The sequence below is a fragment of the Lepidochelys kempii genome, chromosome 2 (genome assembly GCF_965140265.1).
Source record: "Lepidochelys kempii isolate rLepKem1 chromosome 2, rLepKem1.hap2, whole genome shotgun sequence".
Lineage (NCBI taxonomy): Eukaryota > Metazoa > Chordata > Testudines > Cheloniidae > Lepidochelys > Lepidochelys kempii.
The window spans coordinates 41,145,276-41,171,180 of NC_133257.1; the positions used below are offsets into that span (position 1 = coordinate 41,145,276).

A 25,905-nucleotide genomic window follows, 5' to 3' on the forward strand; every position below is an offset into this window, starting at 1 on the left:
ACTGAGCAACAGATAATTTTACGGCATATCAAGTTTTGATTAAAGTGGCAAATCAATCAATCATGGAGAAATTAACTTCACCTCTTGAATTTTTCAAGAAGAATGTTTTCTAGTTCTTTGGCAAACTGGATTCCAGCAGGACAGTCTGGGAAATCATTTGGAATGTGAGGTGTTCTTTTATATTCGGAATGTTTCAAACCCTCTTGCAAGCCACCTACTCGTGCGCCTCTATATACCTGTAAGGTAATAACATTAGTATTTTTCTAATGCTCTTAACTGAAGTATCTTGGAGAATCCCTTAGGCGCTACTCTCAGAGTACTGAGCTTCTATCACCTTAGTTTTGAAGATGTGATTAAAGTATGGATATCACATTCTAAAGACTCATTTGAACAAAATGCTAATTATGCTTTATTAGTTTAATTCTCAAAAACCATCAACAAATCTAGAGAATGACTTCAAAAATTCTTACTATAAGTATTGGCACAAGTGTTATAATATCTCTGCAAAGCTGTTGTTCAATTACCTTTTATTATACAAAATATCACAATTGTTCCATCCATATGCACAGAACTATATAGCGAACTGCAGACAAGCATAATAAACCATCCTCTTTAAATTATAAGAGCAGAATGTTCCGAACAGCAAGGTAAGAGCATTCAGCACAATTTAAACTTTGCTCTCCTGTTTCAGGTCCCATGAAATCAGAGATCGCCAACCTGTGTTCAGTAAGACCCTCCGCTGGCAGAATGCTGGTGAGGTCAACCTAGGGCTAGGCTATATGGATGGCAGTAAGTGCCAAATAAGAACCTTTGCAGACTCTCAGAATTTACCTTTTTAAAATTTTGGATTTATTTTATCTTTTAAAGAAATAAATATACACTTAGAAACATGATAGCTGAAAAACTATAAAGCAGCACTGGCCTGCTCACTCTGTTCCCATATAAAGCCTCATTTCATGCTCTGTCAAACGTCCATTATTGGTGCAATAACCGAAGTGGACACAATGGTAGGTTATTTTAAATATTTTTAAACACACACCAACTCACTTTCATGACAATATTCATCTGCTCTCTTTAAACTGACATTTTGACCCAGTAGTTGTAAGTGGGTTGCACAAGGACAAGTTTTCCCCAATATGTACATATCAGAGTAAATGAACTTATAACCCATCATATTTGCCTGCAATTTGTAATGAAAGCCACTTACAAAAGGAATCCAGAAAGCCATGCCCCAGCCCTTTGGCAGATAGATATCCCAGCCACTTCCCCATCCTGGTCGATCTTCACCAGCCACTTTCCCTGGCTGTTGAACCAAGAGAATGGGAATCTTGGATTCACGAGGACCCAAGTCAAGCTGTGAGCCAGGTACCAATAATTCACCTCTCATATGGTTTAAATCCTGAGATGGGATAAAAGCAGTTGGGAAAATGCTCAATAATTTAGTACCCATTTTTCTTTTTTCAAAAAGTTGTTACACACACACACACAGTGATTTCCTTATTATAGGCAGTGAAAGTAGGTAATCTGAATTCCGCACAGGTTATTCTATGTACATTTGAATCTGTCTTCACCTATTGATAAAAACAGTTCATAAACAACAAATTTAGGATGCTCCTGGGAGCAAGTGTTAATCTCAGCATCCAAAAAAACCAAAACAAACAGGATTTACACATCAATGCTTCACACTATTGTATTGCAGAGCAGGTACTGAAACTGAAGGTAATAAAGTAGAAATGCCGACTTCTGAAAAAAACCCATTAGTAAACAAGTTGTGAAAATCTGACTACCAGACAGCTTGCATGAGGAAGAGAAATATTGTACCATAATTTAATATTTAAGGGCTCTTCCCATGAGTGTTTAAATTTTTGCTGTGTAACAGACTAGCTGCTTTCAGACAATTTCTCACTCACTATACCGAGCAACAGCTGAGTTGTATCATTTTTAGGATTCAGTAGCTACAAGAAAAAGAAAAGGACTACTTTTCAATAGCTACAAGAAAAAGGAATCTTTGGTTCCAAGCATTGCTTTATAACCAATTTCACAACCAGTGGCATAAATATAAATCAAAATGCACCCAGGAATTCTCAATCATCTCATGCTATAACCTCTTGTTTCTAAAGGTCAAGGACCTAAAGGTATACTTAAGCTCTTTTCAAAAACATGTAAGACTACAATCTGTAGAGCTATTGAAGCAGAAAGGAAATGTCAACAGAGTAGTTAGCACTCGAGTTTATGACAGCATGCAGAATGTCACTAGGTTCATAATGGTTATCATTCTGTTTTGCCTGTACACAGTTATTTCTATTTGGCTACACAGGTCATGTTTTGGAAGAGCTTTGATTATTTACACAAAGGTAGTCATCTGAAGGAATATGTTGCTGACTTATACAGAAATTAGTCACAAATATTTTCCCATTTCAAAAAGGAGGAGGAGTCCAGAACTTGCAGCCCAGAGGGAGTGGGAGCTAATGTGACTTTAAGCCACCTTTTTGCCCTCCAGATCCTAGACTGTTCTACAGTCCCTAGAGTGAGAGCCTAAGTTATGGCAGCCTATCCCCAGCTGCCTGCAGGTTACAGCACTGCCCAGAATCTCCACAGCACTGTGTGCTGCAACCCTGCTTCAGGCACGACCCTCCAGTCTCCAGAATGCCCCTACACCAGGATTTGTGAGGCAAAGCCTTGAAAGGCAGCCATAGAGCTATCTTCCTTAGTTCCTGCACCCTAGGAATCCTTGCCCAACCAGATGTAAGGCTTTTAGAACCTCTGGCCCTTTTACCTGGTGTAAAGGCATCAGAGCAAGAGTAAGGCTTCTCACCCAAAATTTTTAGAAAAACCAAGATATTGAATTATTTTATTCTAAACACAAGTCAGCAAAACTATATTTCAAAGCATAAATTAAGTAATGAAAATGCATTACTGTAATGGTTGTGCAAGAAAATTGGATAGGACGACTCCAGTGAACTGAAGAACCAACTCTTCATCTCAGTAACAAATCACTATTAAATTAGGAAGTTGTTGCTTTGTGAATTTCAGGAGAGTTGATTTTTAAACTTCACTATATGGTTTGTAGGGGAGGATGATAAGATGTTTCTTTAGAGTAATCCATGCTGTTAGTTACCTGCTCTGGGATTTTATTTTCAGTAACGTTCTTACAGATAGTCTGGTCCCAGATAAAGCTGTGAGCACATTCCACAGGCACACCTTCCAGAAGCAGCTGCCTAACTTTCTCATTATCTGTAAGAGAGAGAACCTTCATACAAAACCTACATTTCTCAACTTAAGCTACATAAAAGGGAATAGACAATGTGAGCAAAATAATTGGACAGACTATAGCTACGGAAATGGACATAGTACTATGAAAAAAATCAAATCTTCCAGAAGAACTCAGGTACCTTTTAGTTTGTGTCAACAGCATCCACATGGGGCAGTTACAGCGCAGCACTTTGGTGTGTGTGGCATTTCACAGCCCCACAGTCAAGTCCTAAGGCCACTTTAATTCTGAATGCATCCACACAGAGGTTTAATGCAGTTTAACTAATCCGTTTTAAAGTCACACCTTTAGTTAATGGGAATGAGCTTTCATCCCTTTGCAAACAAACCCTTAAGTATTTTAGCTATATTGTCGATTTTTAAATTGGTTTGTAGTTTGTCTGAGAAACCATTTTAGAGGATTGAACAAGTGGTCTCATCAAAAGCAGTTTCATAGCATGAATTAGTAAGTATATGTTGCAAGTTTGGCAAAATGAATCCCACAGATCTGTAGTATATAACCTGTGGCTCTTTATAATTGGTTTGTAGAATCATCCATTAAGTGAAAAAGGCTGAAATTTACTGGGTTTGGGAAATCAGCAGAAGCAACGTTACCATGATGCCTACAAGCTGCTAGGCGTCCCACGTCAGCAAACTTGTATGATAACTGGAGATAATCTTGATAATATTCTAATAACGCATTTTAAAGTTATCAGTACCAAGTCTACCACCACCTGACCACTTAATTTGTTGTTCCCATGCGCCCCTCAGTCTCTCTTTTTAGAGCTCATAGTGGCAAGGACCGTGCCTTTCCAGGTTTGTAGTGTCTAAATAGTTATGGGTGCCACCAGAAACAAATGTAGTATTTTTAGTCTGCCATTGACTTACTGTGACACCTTGGGCAACTCACTCAACTTCCAGAGTAGCAGTCGGGTTAGTCTGTATTCGCAAAGAGAAAAGGAGGACTTGTGGCACCTTAGAGACTAACCAATCTATTTGAGCATAAGCATCCGATGAAGTGAGCTGTAGCTCACGAAAGCTTATGCTCAAATAAATTGGTTAGTCTCTAAGGTGCCACAAGTACTCCTTTTCTTTTCACTCAACCTTATGTTTCAGTTACTCCCATCTGCAAAATGGGGATAACAATGTTTATGCACCTTTCTAAAGCACCAGATAAAGCAATGTACAAGTGCTGCTATTATTGTTAAATACATAATACATTGCAACCTGTGCACCAGTATTATCCTACCAAAACAAGATGGTCTCAATACCGTAAGGCTATCAATTGTTCTCTGACAAACAAAGCAGACCACTGCTCTAGGTTTTCTATCTACGGCACCAGATCTTAAGATGAAGATCAGTTAAAGAGCATTCAACATGAACCTTTTTAAATTGCTTAGTTTAAAAAATTCTGATAGAATACACTAAATTTTTGAAGAAATCCTTCAAATGTTAATGATTTCCTGCTATTCATACTTATAAGCGTCTTTTCAGTAAAGGAGAAACTGACTATTTAGAAGAAAACTGTAGCACCGCCTATACACAAAATGCTGTCAAATGCACACAATTAAAAACCTTTACTTTTCAGCTATAGTCATTTTAAGGTACTACTTGTAACTACAGGAGTTAAAAAATTCTCAGACAAATGTGATTTTTTTTTTCAACTTGAGTGTCCCTTGAATACCTATAGAGTTATCAAGAGGATACCCCAAAGCACCCCTGAAGTTAGGTTTTCATATAATCTTCAGAAGGCAGACAAAAAATAATGATTAGATCTTCCAGAAGTTAGGATTCCTTAAACTTGAGAGCATAAATCTAGAGGATTCTGTTCTAGATGTAAAAAGCTAATATCCACAGGGATTTGAGAAAATGCTTTTTCAAATAATTTTCGTAACAGATTCATTTATTTCTTCCATCTGTGCTGATGCTGAAATAGGAATGGTATTCAACTATGATCACATAAGAATGACACAAAGATAAGCAGCTAAATACAAGATTGAACAGATGGTTGAGAACCACTGTGCTAAACTAGGGGTCCAGGGCCCCATGGGGGGGCCGCAAGCAGGTTTCGGGGGGGGGCCGCCAAACAGGACCAGTGTTAGACCCACTGGAGCCCAGGACAGAAAGCCTAAGCCCTGCTGTGCACAGCTGAATCCCGTGGCTCTGAGCGCTGCTGCCCGTGGCCGAAGCAGAAGCCTGAGCAACTTAGCTTCACGTGGGCTCCTGTGGCATGGAACCCCAGGCAACTGCCCTGCTTGCTACCCCTTAACACCAGCCCTGACTTTTATATGCAGAAAACAATTGTTGTGGCACAGGTAGGGCCAGGGAGTTTTTAAAATAGCATGTTGGGGAGCCTCAGAAAGAAAAAGATTGCAAGCCCCTGGTTTAGCATACGGAATTAGTGCACAAAGGACCATTCAAGTGAAGTGGCCCTGTAGTCAGAGGCCAAAAAGGGTATTTAGTGAATTACACTGTTGTAATAAGCCATAAATCCTGTCTCTCTTACCAACAGAAATTGGTCCAATAAAAGATATTACCTCACCCTTGTCTCTCTAATATCCTGGAACTGACATGGCTATAACACTGCATACAAGAATAAGCAGACTGTCTCCCTCCACATCCAGTCTCTCCATTATCTGCCTCTCTATATATTATCCAAATGTGTCCTAGTTCACCCCTTTGCTCCATTACTGTAACTTTCTCTTCTTTGGCCTCTCCTCTTCAATTGCACAGAGGCAATCTGGCATCAGAGCTCAAGCAGTTACATCCATGCCCTACCCTTGACACTCTTCACAACTTTCTATATTCTACAAGAAGTTAAAGTTTCTCATGTCATTTTCAGGGAGCTATCACTGCTTCTGCCTATGTCTAGAGTTTTAATTCCCTCTACTCCCTCCCTACACGCCTTCCAATCTTCTCCTCACTGTCCCATACCTCTTTCTGCTCCTGGCTTTGTGCAGACTCTCTCATTGTTCCCTATGTTTCGAAGAATCCCATTTGTCTGCCAAATATCCCAAACCTAAATCTCCTCAGCAATGACCTCTTTATAACCACCGTCTCCTGAAGGGCTCTCCTTGCAGTTTTGTCTAGAGTTTGTAAGGTCACAGAGGAAAGGACCATGTCTTAATCTATGTTCTTGTAAAGCACTGTGCACACTCAATTCAATGGCACCTGGGCCCTTATGAAAATCCCATCTTAAGTCTTCAGCAATGTGCTCAACATTATATAAGAGCACAAGACATTGTCCTTGTCCCAAGAAAGTCAGTAGACAGGAGATACAGGAAAAAATGATTTCCTTTAATATATTAGCTTTTTTACAGGTGTGTGTGGGTGTATTAAACTTAATTTAGTTTTATAACAAAAAGAGTTGTGGTGCTAGCCAAAGTCAGTCAGCAAAGGAAACAACTGAAGGAAGAAAAGATTTCACATTTACTAGGGGCCAACAGTTCAAAAGCTAGGTTCTTCTGGTAAAATGTATGTGCAGAATACAACACATTTCAGTCAAATCAAAACCTTTACAATGGTCTTAAATTGATGTATTTCACAGGAAGCCAAGTTTCAAGAACAATCTGGCCAGCAGTTGTGCTTCTTGGGCAAGCACAGATGGTAAACCAGGAGCTTTGGGGTTGGCCAAGGGGAAAGGTACTACGTTCTGTGGCTCTCTTCAATATCTACTACAGGGCAAAGACTGCTGTTGAAAGAAACAACAGAATTTTAAAAGGAAACATGGAATCCATTTAATGAGATACAGGATAGCACTCACTCAACAAACCTAGACTTCCCTGGAGTCCATCCCTTTGGGGATCACCCCTTGGGTCCTCTCCTTTTATTGGAATGGTGGCAGAAGTCACCTCTACAGGAAGGAAAGTATCTAAACACAAGTAGTTTTGAAAGGATCAAGTTATTCTTAGTGCATTCATACACATAACTTACAGGGAAGAACAAGTCAAGAGCTATTCAAAACACATTTTGTTGACAAATAAATGGACAGACATGCACCAGACTCGCTTCATAACACAAACACATTCATCCACAAATGAAGGCTAAGACAAGAAATGCTACTTATTTACACAATTTACCTTGCAGATACTGCAGAGTCTTTATGAATTCAAAGACTTGCTAAACATGTGAATAAGATCTTCATACAAAGTTAGAGGATCAAAGACTAAAAACAAACATGACTTCTGTCAGGATATCATTTCAAACACTTACAAATATCTCCTCCATTGGGGCTGGAGTTTCCAAGAGAAGACAAAAACGCATGTGACAAGTAAAGCAAGCGTTTCCTTACTGTTCAGGTGACACCAGGTGCCATCATAGGCACAAATCAATACCACCATAATATTCCCTAAACAAGGAAGGGTTTGTCAAATCCAAAAAGTTAAAAATATCTGGTAGTAATATAAAGATCAGGACTGAGACACAGATTTGCTCTTTCCTATGTGGTTCTAGGACTTGTATTAGACAATTATGGTTTACTTAGGATGCTAAGTTATAGAATGAGAAAATGCATATGCGTGTGGGGCATTCATAACTTTGACCTATATTAAAAGGTCACAGCTTTATACTCAGCAATGCAAAGTCCTGGAAGGAAAAAAAAAAGTGTTAAAAAGGTACTACATGCTCCAAATTGTGAATGTTGCTTTGGGAACACTCAAAACACCTTTAGCACAGGATGTTCCACAGTGGGTTTAGCTGAAAAGGGCTCACTGCTTCACCAGTAATAAAATTAGGGCTTTTCATGGGTTGCTTCTGTTGAGATGGGCAGAAGAACATTTCTGTTGCCCACTGGTGTTGAGGTATGTATGGGCACGCAGCACTTCTCCATAAAGGGCCATATTTTTGGAATTTAATGTACTCACCCTGCGCCCATCTACATCATACATCATTTGAAAGCTTATTTTATGTACGTTTAGATGAGTTATGACACGGAGCTAACCAGCGAGGCTATAAGCCTGTAGGCGAGGTGAAACGATGGTACCCAAAATAAGAAAGATTCATTTCTTGCAGTTTTAGAAACATTGCAAACATGACTAACTACAGTTTTTACTGTTTAAGTTAATTTCAAACACCTTAATGTGGTGTTTACTGGTCAAAGTTATAAAACAACCATATACTAAAAGATTTTTTAATCTGTTTTCATGGGTAAGTTTTTTTTTCCAGAAATGATGAAGCTCTTTAGCATGTGGCAAAAATGGAAATCAACATTTTTAAGTATACTAACATGAAACGTTTAACAAGTCAGAATATGCAATGTGAAAAAGTACCTCACAAGTTTTAGTTATAGTTTTCAACTGAAATTTGCTGACTAGATCAGTCTCTCACTGAAGGTTTGCACAATAGTAGATTGCATGTGCACAGTTGTACTGTATAGTGAAGAGATAAGGTCCATGAATTCCTAAGGTAGAGTTTCTCCATGTGCAAGCTTCTGTACATACAATGTTGCATCTAGTTTTTGTGGAAAAAGGTTTTAAATTGGTAATTGCCTATAAATGCAGTATGAGCCTTTGAAATATTCTAGAAACTAGCTTTTTAATTCAGTGACATGTATGCACAGGTCAGTATTAGTGACAGAGATGACAATACACAGCTTCACATTATGAATATGTAAAAGCTACGAGGAGAAAAGTGGCCGAACAGAAAGTAGTGAAGACAGAGTCCACAAACAAGTTCTTGCCTCTGAAATGAAGAGGAATGAAGAGCATGTTACAGCTCTTACCAACCAACTCATCAACAACAGGACAAACACATATGACCCTGAAGCACAGCCAGAGGTCCTGTAGGACCATACCTCTGACATACCCATAGTGGTCGTCAACAAGAGTCTCTACTGAAAATAGCAGATGTTGGTGAAGAACAAATGGAGAGATTTGTGAGAGGTAAGCTTGATTCTGGTGACTTAATTCTTCAGCCCAGTCAAGAAATCTAGCATCAAAACATTTGCTGATATGGCCAAGACCATCAAATTTAACTCTGGCAAGAGAGGGACAATCAGAGCAGCTATCAGTCCAGAAACTGTTTTCTGCAGAGCCCTATTCTTAGGGAGAGGCAGACATGATGTTTCAATGGGCAACTGTTCTTAGCCACCAAATAGGACCTGTGCCTATGTCTCTCTTCTATGATGATGGAACAATGAGAAGAACAGAGAAAGGTGAATTAGGGCATCCGCTGGAAGCTCAAGCAGAAAGAATTCATGACCTAAGAGCATACAACAAAGACACGACTGCGTACATCAGAAATACCAGGGCTGTTATTAAAGTGATGGCTGGAGACAAATTCCACACATTTGATGAACTGGCTGCCGAATAGTTGAGGCAGGTCCTAAAAGGATTTGACCAAGCTAATTCTGTAATCCAAGTGATTGACAGATATAACAGTAACTCCATGAAAACCACCGAAAGACAGCACTGGACAGGATTGAATGTTGGATGCAAGAAATACCAGAGGATTGGTGCATGCACTGTGCATCCATGAAAAATGTTTCTAAATGTGGCATCCAACAGGCAGTCACTTATAAATATATGGTTCAAAATGCACCCGAGTGTAGGAGCACACCCAGCACAAACATTCCATCTTGCTTGAGGTTTTTCCAAGGATGAAGGAACAAAGTCCATCACCAGCAGAGGTGTTGCAGAAGCCCAAGACTTGGACAGTACTCAAGAGAAAGTGGACACAAGGATGCTTCTACGTGCTTTATGTGCCAGTATGACTTTTGGGTAATTTGGAATATATCTACACAACAAAGAAAAACCCACAGTTGCCAGTCAACTTGGGCTCATAGGGCTCGGGCTAAAGGACTGTTTTACGCTGTATAGACTTCCAGGCTCGGGCTGGAGCCCAAACTCTGGGACCCTCCCACACTACAGGTCCCACAGCTCTGAAGTCTACACAGCAATGAAACAGCTCTGCGGCCCAAGCTTGAGTCAGTTAGCATAGACCAGCCGGTCTATGCTAGTAGGTGTCTAGTTGCGGTGTAGACATACCCCTAGTGTCAAAGGAACCCTAATACACCTCTACCCCAAAATAGCATGACCCTATATGACATTAATTTGGATATAATGTGGTAAAACAGTGCTCCGGTGGATCAAAGCAAGTTTGCTATAATGCCGTTTCATCTGTAACAGTAAGATTTTTTAAAAATAAAAGGAGTATTTGTGGCACCTTAGAGACTAACCAATTTATTTGAGCATAAGCTTTTGTGAGCTACAGCTCACTTCATCGGATACATACTTTGGAAAATACAGAAGATGTTTTTATACACACAATCCATGAAAAAATGGGTGTTTGATCACTTAAGATAAGCTATTACCAACAGGAGAGTAGGGTGGGGAGAGAGAAAACCTTTTGTAGTGATAAACACCCATTTTAAAAACATCTTCTGTATTTTCCACAGTATGCATCCGATGAAGTGAGCTGTAGCTCACGAAAGCTTATGCTCAAATAAATTGGTTAGTCTCTAAGGTGCCACAAGTACTCCTTTTCTTTTTGCGAATACAGACTAACATGGCTGTTACTCTGAAACCTAAGATTTTTTTTGGCTCCCAAGAACAGCGTTATATCGGGATAGAGGTGTAATTAGGTCACCTGATACAAATGTTTTGGTCCTTGCTGTTCACTACTTTCCAAAAATGGAACACAGATAACATGTGGATTGAAACAGGCACCATTATCAGCATAACTGACAAGCATTGCTTCAGATCTGTGCATGCAATCTGTGACACATTCACTCCTGACTTCTGCAACATACTTCCTGCTGTACACACTAACAGGAGGTGACTATCATCCCTATTTGGTATTGGGGGGGAAATGTGTTAAATGCTGTCAAAACAAAGAGAGTTTACTTCTTCAGAGATCTTCCCAAACTGGAAGAACGCACCAGACAAGCTGCAATTTCTGAAGCAAGAAAGTTGGTACCAATCCTGTATGATCAGAGCATGAAAAAAATAGACCCACAGAGACCTAAACTGCTTGCCCCTTAATTTAGCCATCAAAAAAGGATAAATCACTGGCCAAACTCCACCATGTGAGGGCAGTTTTGAAGAGCATGTTAAAGCAGCATCTTAGCAAACATTTGGATGTCTTTGCATGCAGGTAAACCAGATCTTCTATCACCATGGATAGAAAAAAAAAAAAAAGTGAATGCTGAACTACTTTCTGTATGCAAGAGCTCAATGATATGTGAGCATCTACAAGATCTTCTTAGTGCCTATACCTGTACAGGCTGCTGCATAATCAGCTGTGTCTGTAGTCAAAACAATCTCCCCTGCACAGAACTGGGTGCATGCCAAGGCAACGAAGATTGTGGTAGCCCACACACTTGCCAGATCAGAAGGATGAACTAGAGGATAATGATAATGTTACCTGTGCTGCACCATTTCAACAATACCTGTAAAAATTTATTAGATTTTGTTTTACCCTTTAGATTGTTTTGGGGTCAAAGAAATCCAATTTTAGGTCTTGAAATAGAGTAATTATGTTAACAGAATTGATTGCAAATATTCAAAGTAGTCATTTTAACATGGCATTGTTTATCCCTGTTTCCGTGGTGATAGCACCTCTTAACAGCTACACATTATACTTCATCTTAAAGAGGTCACAAGTTTTCAAATGATGTATGACACGCATGTGTGGAGAGAGGGTACATTAAGTCAACTTAATTGGTGTCAGCTGCTCACCTAATCTGCACAGAGAATTCTCCACTGAAGGAAACTTCAGATGTGGCAACAATCATAGGACCACTGTAGATTGTCACTGGTGTGCCCCTACCTGCAAAAGCTTCTGTACAATTAATAGGGTGGGAAAGGGACAGTAATTCTTTCACATTTTTGGCACATGCTTCTGTTTTCAGTGGGCTAAGGGGAATCTAAATGTTAATAAATGTGTTTTGCGACAAGCCAATTAGAGGCAGTGATGTTTTGCCTCCAACTCAAGTTGGTGGCAGAAAAGAGGTTCCAATGTTCACAGCTGGGGAGCTGGTAGAAAAAAAAACAAACCTGCTGCATTAAAGATGCTGTGAGTCACCTTCTTTTGCCCTTGCTCCTCAGAAAGGCATTAAAGACAGCCACTTAAACTTCAAAGTTGCTGCTTTCGTTGGTTTGTCTCAAAACTATGATTGCCATTATTTCTTTAAGTGTATCTTTTGGAATTGCATTTTACCTATACATAATCCTAAATAACCTTTCAAAAATGGTGGCAAAACCCTTTGTTGGGGAACAAGTATGGAGCCAGTTATGTAGGGTAATTTAAATGCACAAATCAGACATTCGAGACCTGTTAGCAAATGCACTTTTTAGTGTTTGTATTTATCCACACCAATATGGCCTACCAGGTAAAAATATATTAAGGACTTTAAAAAAAAAAAAACCAACCAAAAACTTCAGTTTATGGTTCATTAGATCAAAAAAACCTCTTTTAAAGTGCCATTGAGTTATATTTCTTACACAGATGCATTCAGAAATTTTCTTGTAGGGTTTCTATTAAAATTAAATTGGAGTTACATATGCAGTCACATTTATACAGCATTAAAGATGTGCATGAAGTCTGGAAGGCAATAAAATAACTGGTCAAGTGAAACACGGCCTAACAGCTCGATGGCATCTCTCTGCCTGTAGCACAATAAGCTTTTCAGAATCCATGCTATCAATTCCAAAGTTTCAGGGAATCCTGTAGGTATCAACAGGAAGAACCCTACTGATTTTGGTGATAACTGGAAAACTCTGATTTACAATAAAACCAGGTGATTGGCCTTTGATATCACAGTCCCACTAGGTGCTTCTGGATGCTGAGGAGAGGAATTAGGGGACCACAGAGTCTCTGGCCTAGGTGGGGTGGGGGATTGAGGATCTTAGAACGGGGGGAGAAGGGAATGGATTCATGGCCCCGGCCTGAGGGGAGGAGGGCATGGGGGCTCAGAAGGTTAGATGTAGAGCTGGTTGTAAGTTTCTGAGGGAATGTTTTTCTGTTGGAAAATGCTGATTTGTCAACGTGGAGATGGTCCATGGGAAGGTGTCTATTTTGACAAATTTTGGACACCAAATTGGCTGGCCTGGCTTCCTGCTAGCCTGCTAGCAAGCTAGCCAGCCAGCCAACCCAGAGCCTCTGGCGCATGCTGCAATGAGCTCAGCCTATAGAAGCAACGAAACATGCCCCTTTCTAATGGTAGCAGTAGTAATAAATAGAAAGGCAAGATCCAAGCCCCAAGGAGAGCATAAACTAACTTAAGTAGAACACAATTGACAATATATGTTGTTTGTGTGCAAACAGAACATATAAGATGCTGTATTTTGATAGGACTGGATTATGTTCTGTATTCTTTTCCATCACACACACATAACATTCTTATTTTGAAGAATTATTAAAGACTTCCCTGAAAGAGGTGGGGAGTCCAGCAACTATAACCCCAAACATGTATTTTCTAAAAAAGAGTGAATGAGTTCGTGGGAGGATTTGGATTGTCCACAGCAGATACCTCTATTTCAGTAAGAAGCCCAGTTCTTGATAAGGGAGGCCCACCATGGCCCAAAAAAAGGTAGCAAGGAGTACCCATAGGTGCTGCAGAGAAAAGCTCTTCAGCATCTACAGGGTAGGGTTGGCATAGTAGCAATGGCCCCTACAGCTATTTTGGGGTAAGGATCAGCAGCTCCCTCCCTAACCCAATCATAAAATATCAGGGTTAGAAGGGACCTCAGGAGGTCATCTAGTCCAACCCCCTGCTCAAAGCAGGACCAATCCCCAATTTTTGCCCCAGATCCCTAAATGGCCTCCTCAAGGATTGAACTCACAACCCTGGGTTTAGCAGGCCAATGCTCAAACCACTGAGCTATCCCTCCCCCCACATCTAGCCAACAACTGGTGGAGGAGGCAGGAGGAATACGAGTGACTATTACTTCAGTCTTGAGTTACCCAGACAGAGGAATAGGAATCTCTGGGGTGTCCCTTTCATAGGCACAAAAGGCAAGCAAACAGAGGCTGCAAACAGCCCCTCATATCTGCCTGTCTATGGAGTGTGCTTGTCCCAGTCATTCAGGATGGGGAGCAGGAAAGCAACCACCATTTTCACTGCCTAGCATTGAATATTCCCCATTCCCTCCATACTGCTACTGGCAGGGCTGCCACTGGCCTCTTCGTCCCTTGCTGGGATGACCTTTCCGTCTTCTCCCAAGAAAAGATGGCTGTATCTGACCACTCTCTGTTCCCCAGCCTACTCCCCTTTATTGGCATGAAATTGTTTATGTGGCTATAGGGCAGGTAGGGAAATCTTTTGAGCATGGTCGGAGAGGGGGAGGGGAGGGAGGAATCAAAAGGGCTTACCAGATACAGCCTACCTTCTCAGCAGATCAAGGACAATCCCCAACAGGGGACAGAGGCCAACTGCATTAAAAAATGGGTGGGGAAAATAAAGCTTGGAGCAAGGAAAGCAGCATCTGTTTTCCTGACAGCCTACGTGACAGTGGCTTTTTTGGGAAGGAGCTGGCTCCCCTACCAGCGAGGTGAAGAGGACTAGGGGCCTTTCTTCTGTCTCCTTTCCAATTTGTGGGTGCTCCTTAACGCTTCACATTATTGCTGGTCCCTGACTCTCCTTCCTGGGCAGGGGTGGGCTCTAGTTCTAGTCTCCCTTACCTTGTAACTGATGAACTTCTCTTCAGAAGTAGGACTGTGTCCCACTGCTCCTGCCATCTGGAGAGCACCCTCTCAGACATTGTCAGCAAGATGCAAGACTTATTCCTGGTGACAGGCATGATGGTTGAGTGGCCTCTCAGAACGACTAAATCCCTTGCTCTTCCAAACCAATTTTTTGTTAATTGATCCATATTGGGTTATAGCAGACCTGGTTTCACTTTTTAAAATACAGTAAGGGTCAGGGATACAGCAACATATCAAAAAGGGCCGTGAATGAAAAGAAGGTGGACAAAATGGTGCATGAGGTAGACTGTTCCAGGCACATGAGGTAGAAAGGAAGACCAATACAAAGGGGAGGCTTGTGGAATGAAGACAGCAGACATATAGGTAGGAAGGAGTTTTGTACAGCACTGACAGGAGCCAGATGAAGATTGAATTTTCCATGGAAGGTTTGTGGATGGAACAGGTAACAGTCTAAGTGACAGGAAGGGAAGATTGTTTTAGCAATATTCTGGAGGAAGTCCATCAAAGAAAAGATTTCCAAGTCTCTGGGGCCTTATAGGTTTTCCTATTCTCTGCTATTAGCTAGAATACTGCTATGTTCCCCTAAGTGGGCTGAACAACCATGGGAATATTTTATTATTCCTTAACTCAAAATGCCTACATATTACTAAACTTATATAGTTCCTATTGTATGCAACTGCATGCACTTTGAGATACTCAGATTAGTCTATTCTGGACTACTGTGTCATCATTTTAATAATCTAATGTATCTGTCTTCACAAATTTATCAAGTTTGCTTTTCCTGTCTGCCTTCACTAACTCCCCTTTCTCAAGTAATAAGCTTTTGCAGTTGAATTTTAACCTCCAGCATACAGGGAGTTTAAAGTGGAAACACTAGATCTTTTCCTGTACAGATACAAGCAGTGCCACTATGATCAAAGCAGAACAGAAACTGACAGCATTGCATCTTAACTTTTAGCACCTGGTTGGCCTTGCCAGGATTCGAACCTGGATCATCTGTATGGTTAGACAGAGGCTTCCCTTGAGCACAAGACCAGCTTTGGTGCAAGTTCCTTCCTTACAACTGCTATCCTTAAAGCTACAAAGTTTTCAAGCAGTTTCTGTTCTTACATGCAGCTAAAAAAGCAAAGGAAGTGTTTGGAATTTGAGTGTCATCAGGAAAGAATGACAACATGCAATACGCAGAAGGGTAGACTAAGTGGAAATAACGAAGTGCAGGGGAGAAATTGGATCTCTTACCCTATCCTGTTTTATTATAGTCACAATATTAAGCACTTTACCTTGATATTTTTCTGGATTTGGCATTGCTTTTGACCTCTTTTTTGGCAAATTCACTCGAGGATCCCCAACAGTCAGGCCCAGTATTGTACCTGCTGCAATTTCTGATGGAGAGCTTATCCCTTTAAAACACACAAATGCACATCACTGTGAAACAGACATTACCAACAGGAAAAAACAATGGACTGAAACAGTCTTCTCTGTATTCTTTACTGGATACATTTTTCCCTTGGGATCGGATGCCTTTGCAAGCCTGAGAGGCACCATACAGTTTTATATATATTTTTGAAGAATCACTAATAGTCACCCAGTATTGTGGAGACAACAGTAGCAATGTTAATTAAGGTTACATCAAGATTTGTACTTAGTGCAGAAATGAAGTCACTGTTTCACACTTTAATGACTAAATTTATTCTCCAGTTTTGGCATAGTAATTCTCTGGAGGACAAATGAATTTTCCATGTGCTGCTTTCTTTTTTTTTTTAATATACAAAAGGCCAATCAACTTTTTCAGAGGAAATAAAAGTCACAAGACTCTTTTCTACAGCAATTAGAAGTATTAGTTGTGTACTATATCAGTTATTAAATTGTATCATAGTTTGAAGAGTTTCATAGAATATCAGGGTTGGAAGGGACCTCAGGAGGTCATCTAGTCCAACCCCCTGCTCAAAGCAGGACCAATCCCAAATTTTTGCCCCAGATCCCTAAATGGCCCCCTCAAGGATTGAACTCACAACCCTGGGTTTAGCAGGCCAATGCTCAAACCACTGAGCTATCCCTCCCCCTATGTTCTATGTTTCCTTCCTCAAATCCCCTACTATATACCTTGCAACAACTTGAAGATGGCTTCTTGACGTTGATGAAGAGACACCTTCTCAGAATTCTTGCAGTTTTCTACCCACCAATTGTTAAGTTCTGTTTCTGCATCTGCCATCACCTGGAAAACAATGATTTCCTGTGAGGGAGACTAAGTGGCCCTTGAAGTGTTTTGTAGATCCAAATTCAGACTTAATGTATATGTACATCAGATATGGTCACAAAACATACTTTTCCCCCTCCTTAAATTTTGAATGGAAACTCCATTTTTACTGACATCTAAACTGGAAATTGTCATTTAATTCCTATAATACTGCATTTTTCCAGTCTTCCTTCAGCAAAAAAATGGCCAGCTTAATTCTTCGACCCAAAACTGAAGAACTAACAGCCTACAGTGTTTCTCAGCCTTTTTAGGTTAGCAAACCTTTATTCGTGTCAGATTTATGACCCCCTTATGTTTACTATAAAAAAAAGTATGTTAAAAATATGAGAAAAACAGTAAGCCTGTGTGTATGTTTCAAGAAACTACTAGACCTTAAAAGGGTAAGGGTGTGCATGAAAAACAGATTTTTTGCTTTAGATTGTAACACAAATTTTCAATGACTTGCACACCCTTTGATTACCTTTCATGACCTCCTCTAGGGGTGGTAACCTGCTGGTTAAGAAACATTAGTCTACAGTATGCCAGAGTGAACCTCAAATCTGCCTGCCATCTCATGTCAAGGTTCCTTCCCCACTCTGAACTCTAGGGTACAGATGTGGGGACCTGCATGAAAGACCCCTAAGCTTATTCTTACCAGCTTAGTTAAAAACTTCCTCAAGGTACAAACTTTGCCTTGTCCTTGAGCCTTATGCTGCCACCACCAAGCATGTTAAACAAAGAACAGGGAAAGAGCCCACTTGGAGACCTCTTCCCCCCAAAAAATATCCCCCCCACGCCCTACACCCCCTTTCCTGGGGAAGGCTTGATAAAAATCCTCACCAATTTGCATAGGTGAACACAGACCCAAACCCTTGGATCTTAAGAACAATGAAAAAGCAATCAGGTTCTTAACTATTCTGAAAACTTGAGTGCTTACTCCAAAGCAATGCAGTTTTGTTGACTTTATTTTTTTTAACTCTTGATTTCTTCAGGAACCCCCAAATCAGACACCTTAATGGAAAGTATACTTTAGTCAAATACAAGTTATTGGGCTCAATACAGGGGTAGTAACTGGATGAAATGTAATGACCTGTGATAGGAGGGAGGTCAGACTAGATAATTTAACAGTCCCTTCTGGTCTTAAAAAGTCTGTAAGTATGAATTATTGGTATTACTATTCTAGTAGTATAGCTTGTGCATCACAAGACAAGTAAATTGCTGATTCCTTACAGTTTGGATAGGAGCAGTTTTCAGTGCTTCTGTAAGGACACAGTGCGAGAGTGGGCCAATCAACCGATATCTGAGAATCTCCATGGTCAAATCACTGAAAAACATAAAAATACAAAAGTGAAACTAAGTGTTCATTCATGCAGTTTGTATGAATGGCACATCAGTCAATAGGATTTTAAATCAGAGATTCTAGCTAATTTCAAGTTCTAAGGTTAATAATTTCTGGTACTACGAACGTACCTGATCACAATGCCAGTAGTTTGTGATGTCCAGCAGTATGACTGAAGTGGAACTCTGGTTCCATCGCCAATGATTTTTTCCACTGGCACAGCTGTTTCTCCTTCATTGTCTTCCCTCTTCCTTTTCCTGCCAACACACATAGCTACATCTGTTTGTTTTTCTTCTTGAAGCAGTGTGACAACTGGTTCAGGAGAACAGGTTTCTACAGGCTCTGAACACTGACAGACTGCTTTTAGCTCAGTCAGTATTTCCTAAGGGGGAAAAAAAAAATTGATATTGAGTTCGCATTCGCAAAATTAGAGATTTATTTGTAAGATACAGATCTAAGATACAATTTTAGAATTATGTTGTGCTGCTTTACCTTTCCTATACAGGCTAGATTCACAAGAGGTACCTCACGGCCATTTTACGTGTCCAAATCCCAGAATCAGGCCCCACTGGAATTCATAAAGCCCCTGCTCAGCTGCCCTCAAACCCTGTAGGCTCTTAAACCTCACTTGGTGCTGCCTACATTTTTTCAGTGAAAGTTCCCTGGGGACCTATGGTTCTGCCTCTCAGCAAGTGCACTGCAGAGCCACACAGGCGTCCAGATACCTAAGCTTCATAGCAATACACAAACCGAGAGAAGACAGGTGTTCTTCCACCTAACTTGCCTGCGGGGCCTGATCTGGAAGCATGTTCTCTACAGCAGCCTGATCCAGCAGGCGAGGTGTGAAGCATACATAAAATGCTGGGTTGGGGGCAAGAAAGATGACAACCACCATCATAATGTTTAGCCCAGTGGTTAGGGTACCGATGTGGGAGACCCCTGGTTCAAGTCTCCTCTCCACCAGAGGGGGAAAAAGGGGATATGAACTGGGATCGGCCACCACTAAGGTAAGCACCTTAGCCACTGGGCTGTGAGATAGTCTGATGTGGGACTCCCCGTCTCTCTTGTTGAAACTGTTCCAGTCTGGATAAATAAATAAACCGCTCTTTTTTCCCTCTGCAGTAAGCATGAGAGCGACTCGACAGACTGGTGGCTAGAACATTCCTTTGAGAGGTGAAAGATCCAGGATCCAGTCCCCCTGCTCCAATGACTTTTTGGACAAAGAATGTGCGCTAATTACAGAATTTTAAGTTATGTAGTTAAATATCAGACCACAAAAAAATCTACAATAAAGATGTTCCAAGCTCAGCTTGTTACAGAGGCGGGGAAAAACAACCACTACTTCAAGCATACAATTAACCACTGCATTACGAGATGCTGCAACAAGACAGAGGGAATAGAGAAAATAATTCTAGTAAGAACTTAGTTTTTGTGCAAGATCAGCAACATTTATAATTCGTAATAATAGGGTAGTAATTATAGGGTTTTCAGGACCTGAGTCAAATGTTTAATTAAGAAAGTCAATTTAATTAAGGTTGTTTTTAAACCTCACACTTCAAACAAACAAAAAAACCGAATTTAGTTTGTTTTTATGGCTTTTGTTCAACAGCAAACACATCTATAAGATTAATGTATTATACTTCCCTCAAGTACTACACAATACGAAAATTGAGATTAGAATGTAAATTAAGTCAAACCAAGGAGTTAAAATACAAATTACAATTGATTAACTAAAAAGAAAACAACTTGAGATCAACAACTGGTAAAATCATTGCATGAGCACAGTCAGCAATCAAATCACAAGTTAACATAACACCAATGATTAGACTGACTTAGCCGTTTACATTCTCCTTTCTGGAAACAACGGGGTTAAGTTTAGAATATTTATGAACCCAAGATACCACAGATCATTAGAGGTTAAGATTTGCATTGAACCTATACTATGGGCTAACACACACGCAGGTTATTACTATGGCTCATCCACCTCCCCGCCCCCCCCCCCACACACACACACACTCTACAAACGCTAGGACAAGTCTTTCCTGGCAGGTGTCTCGGAACAGATATTCAAATATCCTGTTGAGGAAATAAAGAATGAAGTTACTTAGAAAAAGGATCTGCTGTCTGGTTTGTGTGCTGTCTGGATCTTTAAAGTCAGTCAGGAACTGCAGTTTGGGGAACCAGATGATGTCTTCTAGCTCAGGTACCATATTGCTAATGGGCTTTCTCCTCCAGTCAACTGGCTGGTCTGTGATGTTTGCCTACTTCCCTTGGGAGGGAAACTAGAAGTATCAGTCATCTGGTTTTTGTCATGGTGATCTTGGAAGGAACACATTGCTTCCACATTTACCTGGTCTTTTAAGGGTGAAATGCAGGCTTATCCACAGGACCTCCCCAGCAATCTTCTGATTTGAATCAGGGTAACACAAAAGTTTCACACCCCAACTGCATTGTCCAATCCTGGTCAAGTGAGGTCAATCTGACCTTTGATCCATTCTTGCAGCCCTTCTGCCTTGGGTACTGGTTCTTTGTCACAGCCACAAGTTCAGATGCTCTCTCAACAGGAAATTACTACACCACCAAAAAGATCCTGACTCCCTTTATTTGAGTCAAGGGCTAGGGCTCCCAAATGGCTTCTTGGCCATTTCCCTGCTCATGACTTATGATCCATTGTTCTTTTGACTTAGAAAAATTGTTCCCTACCTATTCACCCATCTCATGCTTACACTTTCTCAAGGCCCAAGACCTCATGACCACAGAAAGAAAGTATAGAACTGTCATCCTGTCCGGGAAACAGTGTGAAAGTTTATTTCACTATCAAAGCTCAAAGCCCAAGCTGCTTCAAAAGCTACTTATTAAATCCCATTAATGTAAACTTACTAAAAAACATAGCAAATGAAAATTTATACGTAATGTCTACATTACTAGAGGCCTCTGTGTCTTACAGGATGCAAGAAGAAACTGGAAATTGTTTTACTTTTTCTGTAGGCCCATGTACCACACTCAGCTTTCCCAAATCCATCAGAAAATTATTGCATTTCAGATTTCCTGAAGAGAAAATTTCAGAGAGATATAAGAAGCTTAAAGTTCAAACTATGAAGGGGAAAAAAAAAAAAAAAAATCAGATATACCTGCTTAAGGGATGGATGTGTCCAGATCCACAGCTGTCTAGTTTCAGAAGTAATACAAGAACCATCCTGGGGTTTCCAAATGAAAGTAATAGGACCAAGCACCTCCTCAGGGTAGCGATCTGCACGGTAAAGGACCAGAGAGCCCTGGAGCCTTCCAGACAGACAAGGCACGGCTGCAAAAGTTGGTCCTGGGGGGAAAAAGGAAAAAAAAAAAAATACACATAAAAAGATTCAGAAACATCTTCTGTTTCAAAACCTTTCTACAAATGGACCACCAGTAAGAAGCTTCAGAGTAACAGCGTTGTTCGTCTGTCTTCGCAAAAAGAAAATGAGTACTTGTGGCACCTTAGAGACTAACCAATTTATCTGAGCATGAGCTTTCGTGAGCTACAGCTCACTTCATCGGATGCATACCGTGGAAACTGCAGAAGACATTATATACACACAGAGACCATGAAACAATACCTCCTCCCACCCCACTGTCCTGCTGGTAATAGCTTATCTAAAGTGATCATCAAGTTGGGCCATTTCCAGCACAAATCCAAGTTTTCTCACCCTCCGCCCCCCCCCCCCCCCAACTCACTCTCCTGCTGGTAATAGCCCATCCAAAGTGACCACTCTCTTCACAATGTGTATGATAATCAAGGTGGGCCATTTCCTGCACAAATCCAGGTTCTCTCACACCCTCACCCCCCTCCAAAAAACCACACACACAAACTCACTCTCCTGCTGGTAATAGCTTATCCAAAGTGACCACTCTCCCTACAATGTGCATGGTAATCAAGGTGGGCCATTTCCAGCACAAATCCAGGCTCTCACCCCCCCCGCCCGGAAACACACACACACACACACACACACTCTCTCTCTCCTGCTGGCAATAGCTCATCCAAACTGACCACTCTCCAAGTTTAAATCCAAGTTTAACCAGACCGTCTGTGGGGGGGGGTAGGAAAAAACAAGGGGAAATAGGCTACCTTGCATAATGACTTAGCCACTCCCAGTCTCTATTTAAGCCTAAATTAATAGTATCCAACCTACTACAGGACAGGCCTAACAAAGAAAATAACAGAACGCCACTAGCCGTCACCTTCTGCCCCCAACTAAAACCCCTCCAACGCATTATTAAGGATCTACAACCTATCCTGAAGGATGACCCAACACTCTCACAAATCTTGGGAGACAGGCCAGTCCTTGCCTACAGACAGCCCCGCAACCTGAAGCAAATACTCACCAACAACCACATACCACACAACAGAACCACTAACCCACGAACCTATCCTTGCAACAAAGCCCGTTGCCAACTGTGCCCACATATCTATTCAGGGGACACCATCACAGGGCCTAATAACATCAGCCACACTATCAGAGGTTCGTTCACCTGCACATCCACCAATGTGATATATGCCATCATCATGTGCCAGCAATGCCCCTCTGCCATTTACATTGGTCAAACTGGACAGTCTCTACGTAAAAGAATGGACACAAATCAGATGTCAAGAATTATAACATTCATAAACCAGTCGGAGAACACTTCAATCTCTCTGGTCACGCAATCACAGACATGAAGGTCGCTATCTTACAACAAAAAAAAACTTCAAATCCAGACTCCAGAGAGAAACTGCTGAATTGGAATTCATTTGCAAATTAGATACTATTAATTTAGGCTTAAATAGAGACTGAGAGTGGCTAAGTCATTATGCAAGGTAGCCTATTTCCCCTTGTTTTTTCCTAACCCCCCACCCCAGACGTTCTGGTTAAACTTGGATTTAAACTTGGAGAGCGGTCAGTTTGGATGAGCTATTGCCAGCAGGAGAGTGAGTTTGTGTGTGTGTGTGTTTGTTTCCGGGGGGCGGGGGGGTAAGAAAGCCTGGATTTGTGCTGGAAATGGCCCACCTTGATTATCATGCACATTGTGAAGAGAGTGGTCACTTTGGATGGGCTATTACCAGCAGGAGAGTGAGTTTGTGTGTGAGGGGGGCGAAGGGTGAGAAAACTTGGATTTGTGCTGGAAATGGCCCAACTTGATGATCACTTTAGATAAGCTATTACCAGCAGGACAGTGGGGTGGGAGAGGTATTGTTTCATGGTCTCTGTGTGTATATAATGTCTTCTGCAGTTTCCACGGTATGCATCCGATGAAGTGAGCTGTAGCTCACGAAAGCTCATGCTCAAATAAATTGGTTCGTCTCTAAGGTGCCACAAGTACTCCTTTTCTTTTTTCAGTAAGAAGCTGTAACCCAGAAGACCTGATCCTGGTGAAAAAAGACATTAAAACTCTCCCCCAACTGACACCCGAGATTCTAACAAGAATCTTGAAAGCTATCCCAGCTCTAGTACCCACTACTTTCCACCAATCATCTCCTCAGAAAGATTTTTCAAGTACTTAATATAACCAGAGCTCTGTAGTAGCTTTGTTATAAGTATTCAGTTTATTCAGACTGTACTGTATTTTTGTACTGCATTTTTCTGCACCATGAGTCCAATTTTAGTCTCTATTTTGAAGCCTAGTTTCATTTTAAAATATTTATGGAAGTTTTACCTGTATCTATACTACACATCCGAGCAAGCACCTTCAGAAGCTCTCTCTCTTTTCCATTCAGCTCCAGGCAACAGTAATATGATAAATCCTGAAACAACAGAAGATACTGAAGTTAGAATAGGTTTAAAAACAAACTCTGATAAGGAGATGCTAAATAGATAACTTTCCAAGACTTTGATCAGACACGAGAGCTTAAATAACTTTAATATTAAAGTCAAAGACACATAGTAATTTGAATTTTGCTTGCTCTGTATTGTTTATTTAAAGTAAAGGTTTGACCTCCTTTGCTAATTGCCAGTTTTGATTCGGCAAGCATTTCTTATGTAAGGCACAGATTGTTGGTCTGAGGTTAGACAGAGGAAACAAATTCGGTAACAATGTTTGCCATTGAGAACACCCTGTTTGAGATGCTGTCTTGGGGATTAGAGTTTCCTAGCTTACATATAGGGAAAAGTATTTGAATACAAAACCTTTCAAGTATAAAGAAAAGGAGTACTTGTGGCACCTTAGAGACTAACAAATTTATTTGAGCATAAGCTTTTATGAGCTACAGCTCACTTCATCGGATGCATGCAGTGGAAAATACAAGGGGGAGATTTTATATATACAACATGAAACAATGGGTGTTACCATACACACTATAAGGAGAGTGATCAGTTAAGGTGAGCTATTACCAGCAGGAGAGAAAAAAAAACACCTTTTGTAGTGATAATCAAGGTGGGCCATTTCCAGCAGTTGACAAGAACGTCTGAGGAACAGTGTGGGGGTGGGGAGAAACAAGCATGGGGAAATAGTTTTACTTTGTGTAATGACACATTCATTCCCAGTCTTTATTCAAGCCTAATTTAATGGTGTCCAGTTTGCAAATTAATTACAATTCAGCAGTCTCTCGTTGGAGTCTGTTTTTGAAGTTTTTTGTTGAAGAATTGCCACTTTTAGGTCTGTAAATCGAGTGACCAGAGATTGAAGTGTTCTCCGGCTGGTTTTTGAATGTTATAATTCTTGACATCTGATTTGTGTCCATTTATTCTTTTACGTAGAGACTGTCCGGTTTGGCCAACGTACATGGCAGAGGGGCATTGCTGGCACATGATGGCATACATCACGTTGGTAGATGTGCAGGTGAATGAGCCTCTGATAGTGTGGCTGATGTTATTAGGCCTTATGATGGTGTCTTCAATCTCTCTGGTCACTCGATTAGACCTAAAAGTGGCAATTCTTCAACAAAAAACTTCAAAAACAGACTCCAACAAGAGACTGCTGAATTGGAATTAATTTGCAAACTGGACACCATTAAATTAGGCTTGAATAAAGACTGGGAATGAATGTGTCATTACACAAAGTAAGACTATTTCCCCATGCTTGTTTTTCCCCACCCCGCTACTGTTCCTCACATGTTCTTGTCAACTGCTGGAAATGGCCCACCTTGAGCACCACTACAAAAGGTTTTTTTCTTCTCCTGCTGGGAATAGCTCACCTTAACTGATCACTCTCATTATAGTGTGTATGGTAACACCCATTTTCGCATGTTCTGTGTCTATAAAATCTCCCCCCTGTATTTTCCACTGCATGCATCCGATGAAGCGAGCTGTAGCTCAAGAAAGCTTATGCTCAAATAAATTTGTTAGTCTAAGGTGCCACAAGTACTCCTTTTCTTTTTGTGGATACAGATTAACACGGTTGCTACTCTGAAACCTTTCAAGTATAGTTAAACATTCCCTGCAAAGGTTTGTTTGCCTCAGTCTCTTTCCACCCAATCATTCTCTAC

At 40.8% G+C, this 25,905-nt stretch overlaps 1 protein-coding gene across 2 annotated transcripts in view; it reads right to left on the reverse strand.

Annotated features, from left to right (window-relative positions):
* Positions 1 to 25,905, reverse strand: part of POP1 (POP1 homolog, ribonuclease P/MRP subunit) — a 41,537-nt gene that overhangs the window by 6,026 nt on the left and 9,606 nt on the right. For both annotated transcript variants that reach the window (XM_073330487.1, XM_073330486.1), the window contains exons 6-14: positions 24,138 to 24,225; positions 21,599 to 21,786; positions 18,599 to 18,849; positions 18,359 to 18,452; positions 16,996 to 17,107; positions 16,173 to 16,292; positions 3,119 to 3,234; positions 1,208 to 1,399; positions 82 to 236 (exon numbers count right to left, since the gene is read on the reverse strand). In XM_073330487.1, the coding sequence (XP_073186588.1) occupies positions 82 to 236; positions 1,208 to 1,399; positions 3,119 to 3,234; positions 16,173 to 16,292; positions 16,996 to 17,107; positions 18,359 to 18,452; positions 18,599 to 18,849; positions 21,599 to 21,786; positions 24,138 to 24,225 (1,316 nt within the window). The remainder of the gene's footprint in view (positions 1 to 81; positions 237 to 1,207; positions 1,400 to 3,118; positions 3,235 to 16,172; positions 16,293 to 16,995; positions 17,108 to 18,358; positions 18,453 to 18,598; positions 18,850 to 21,598; positions 21,787 to 24,137; positions 24,226 to 25,905) is intronic.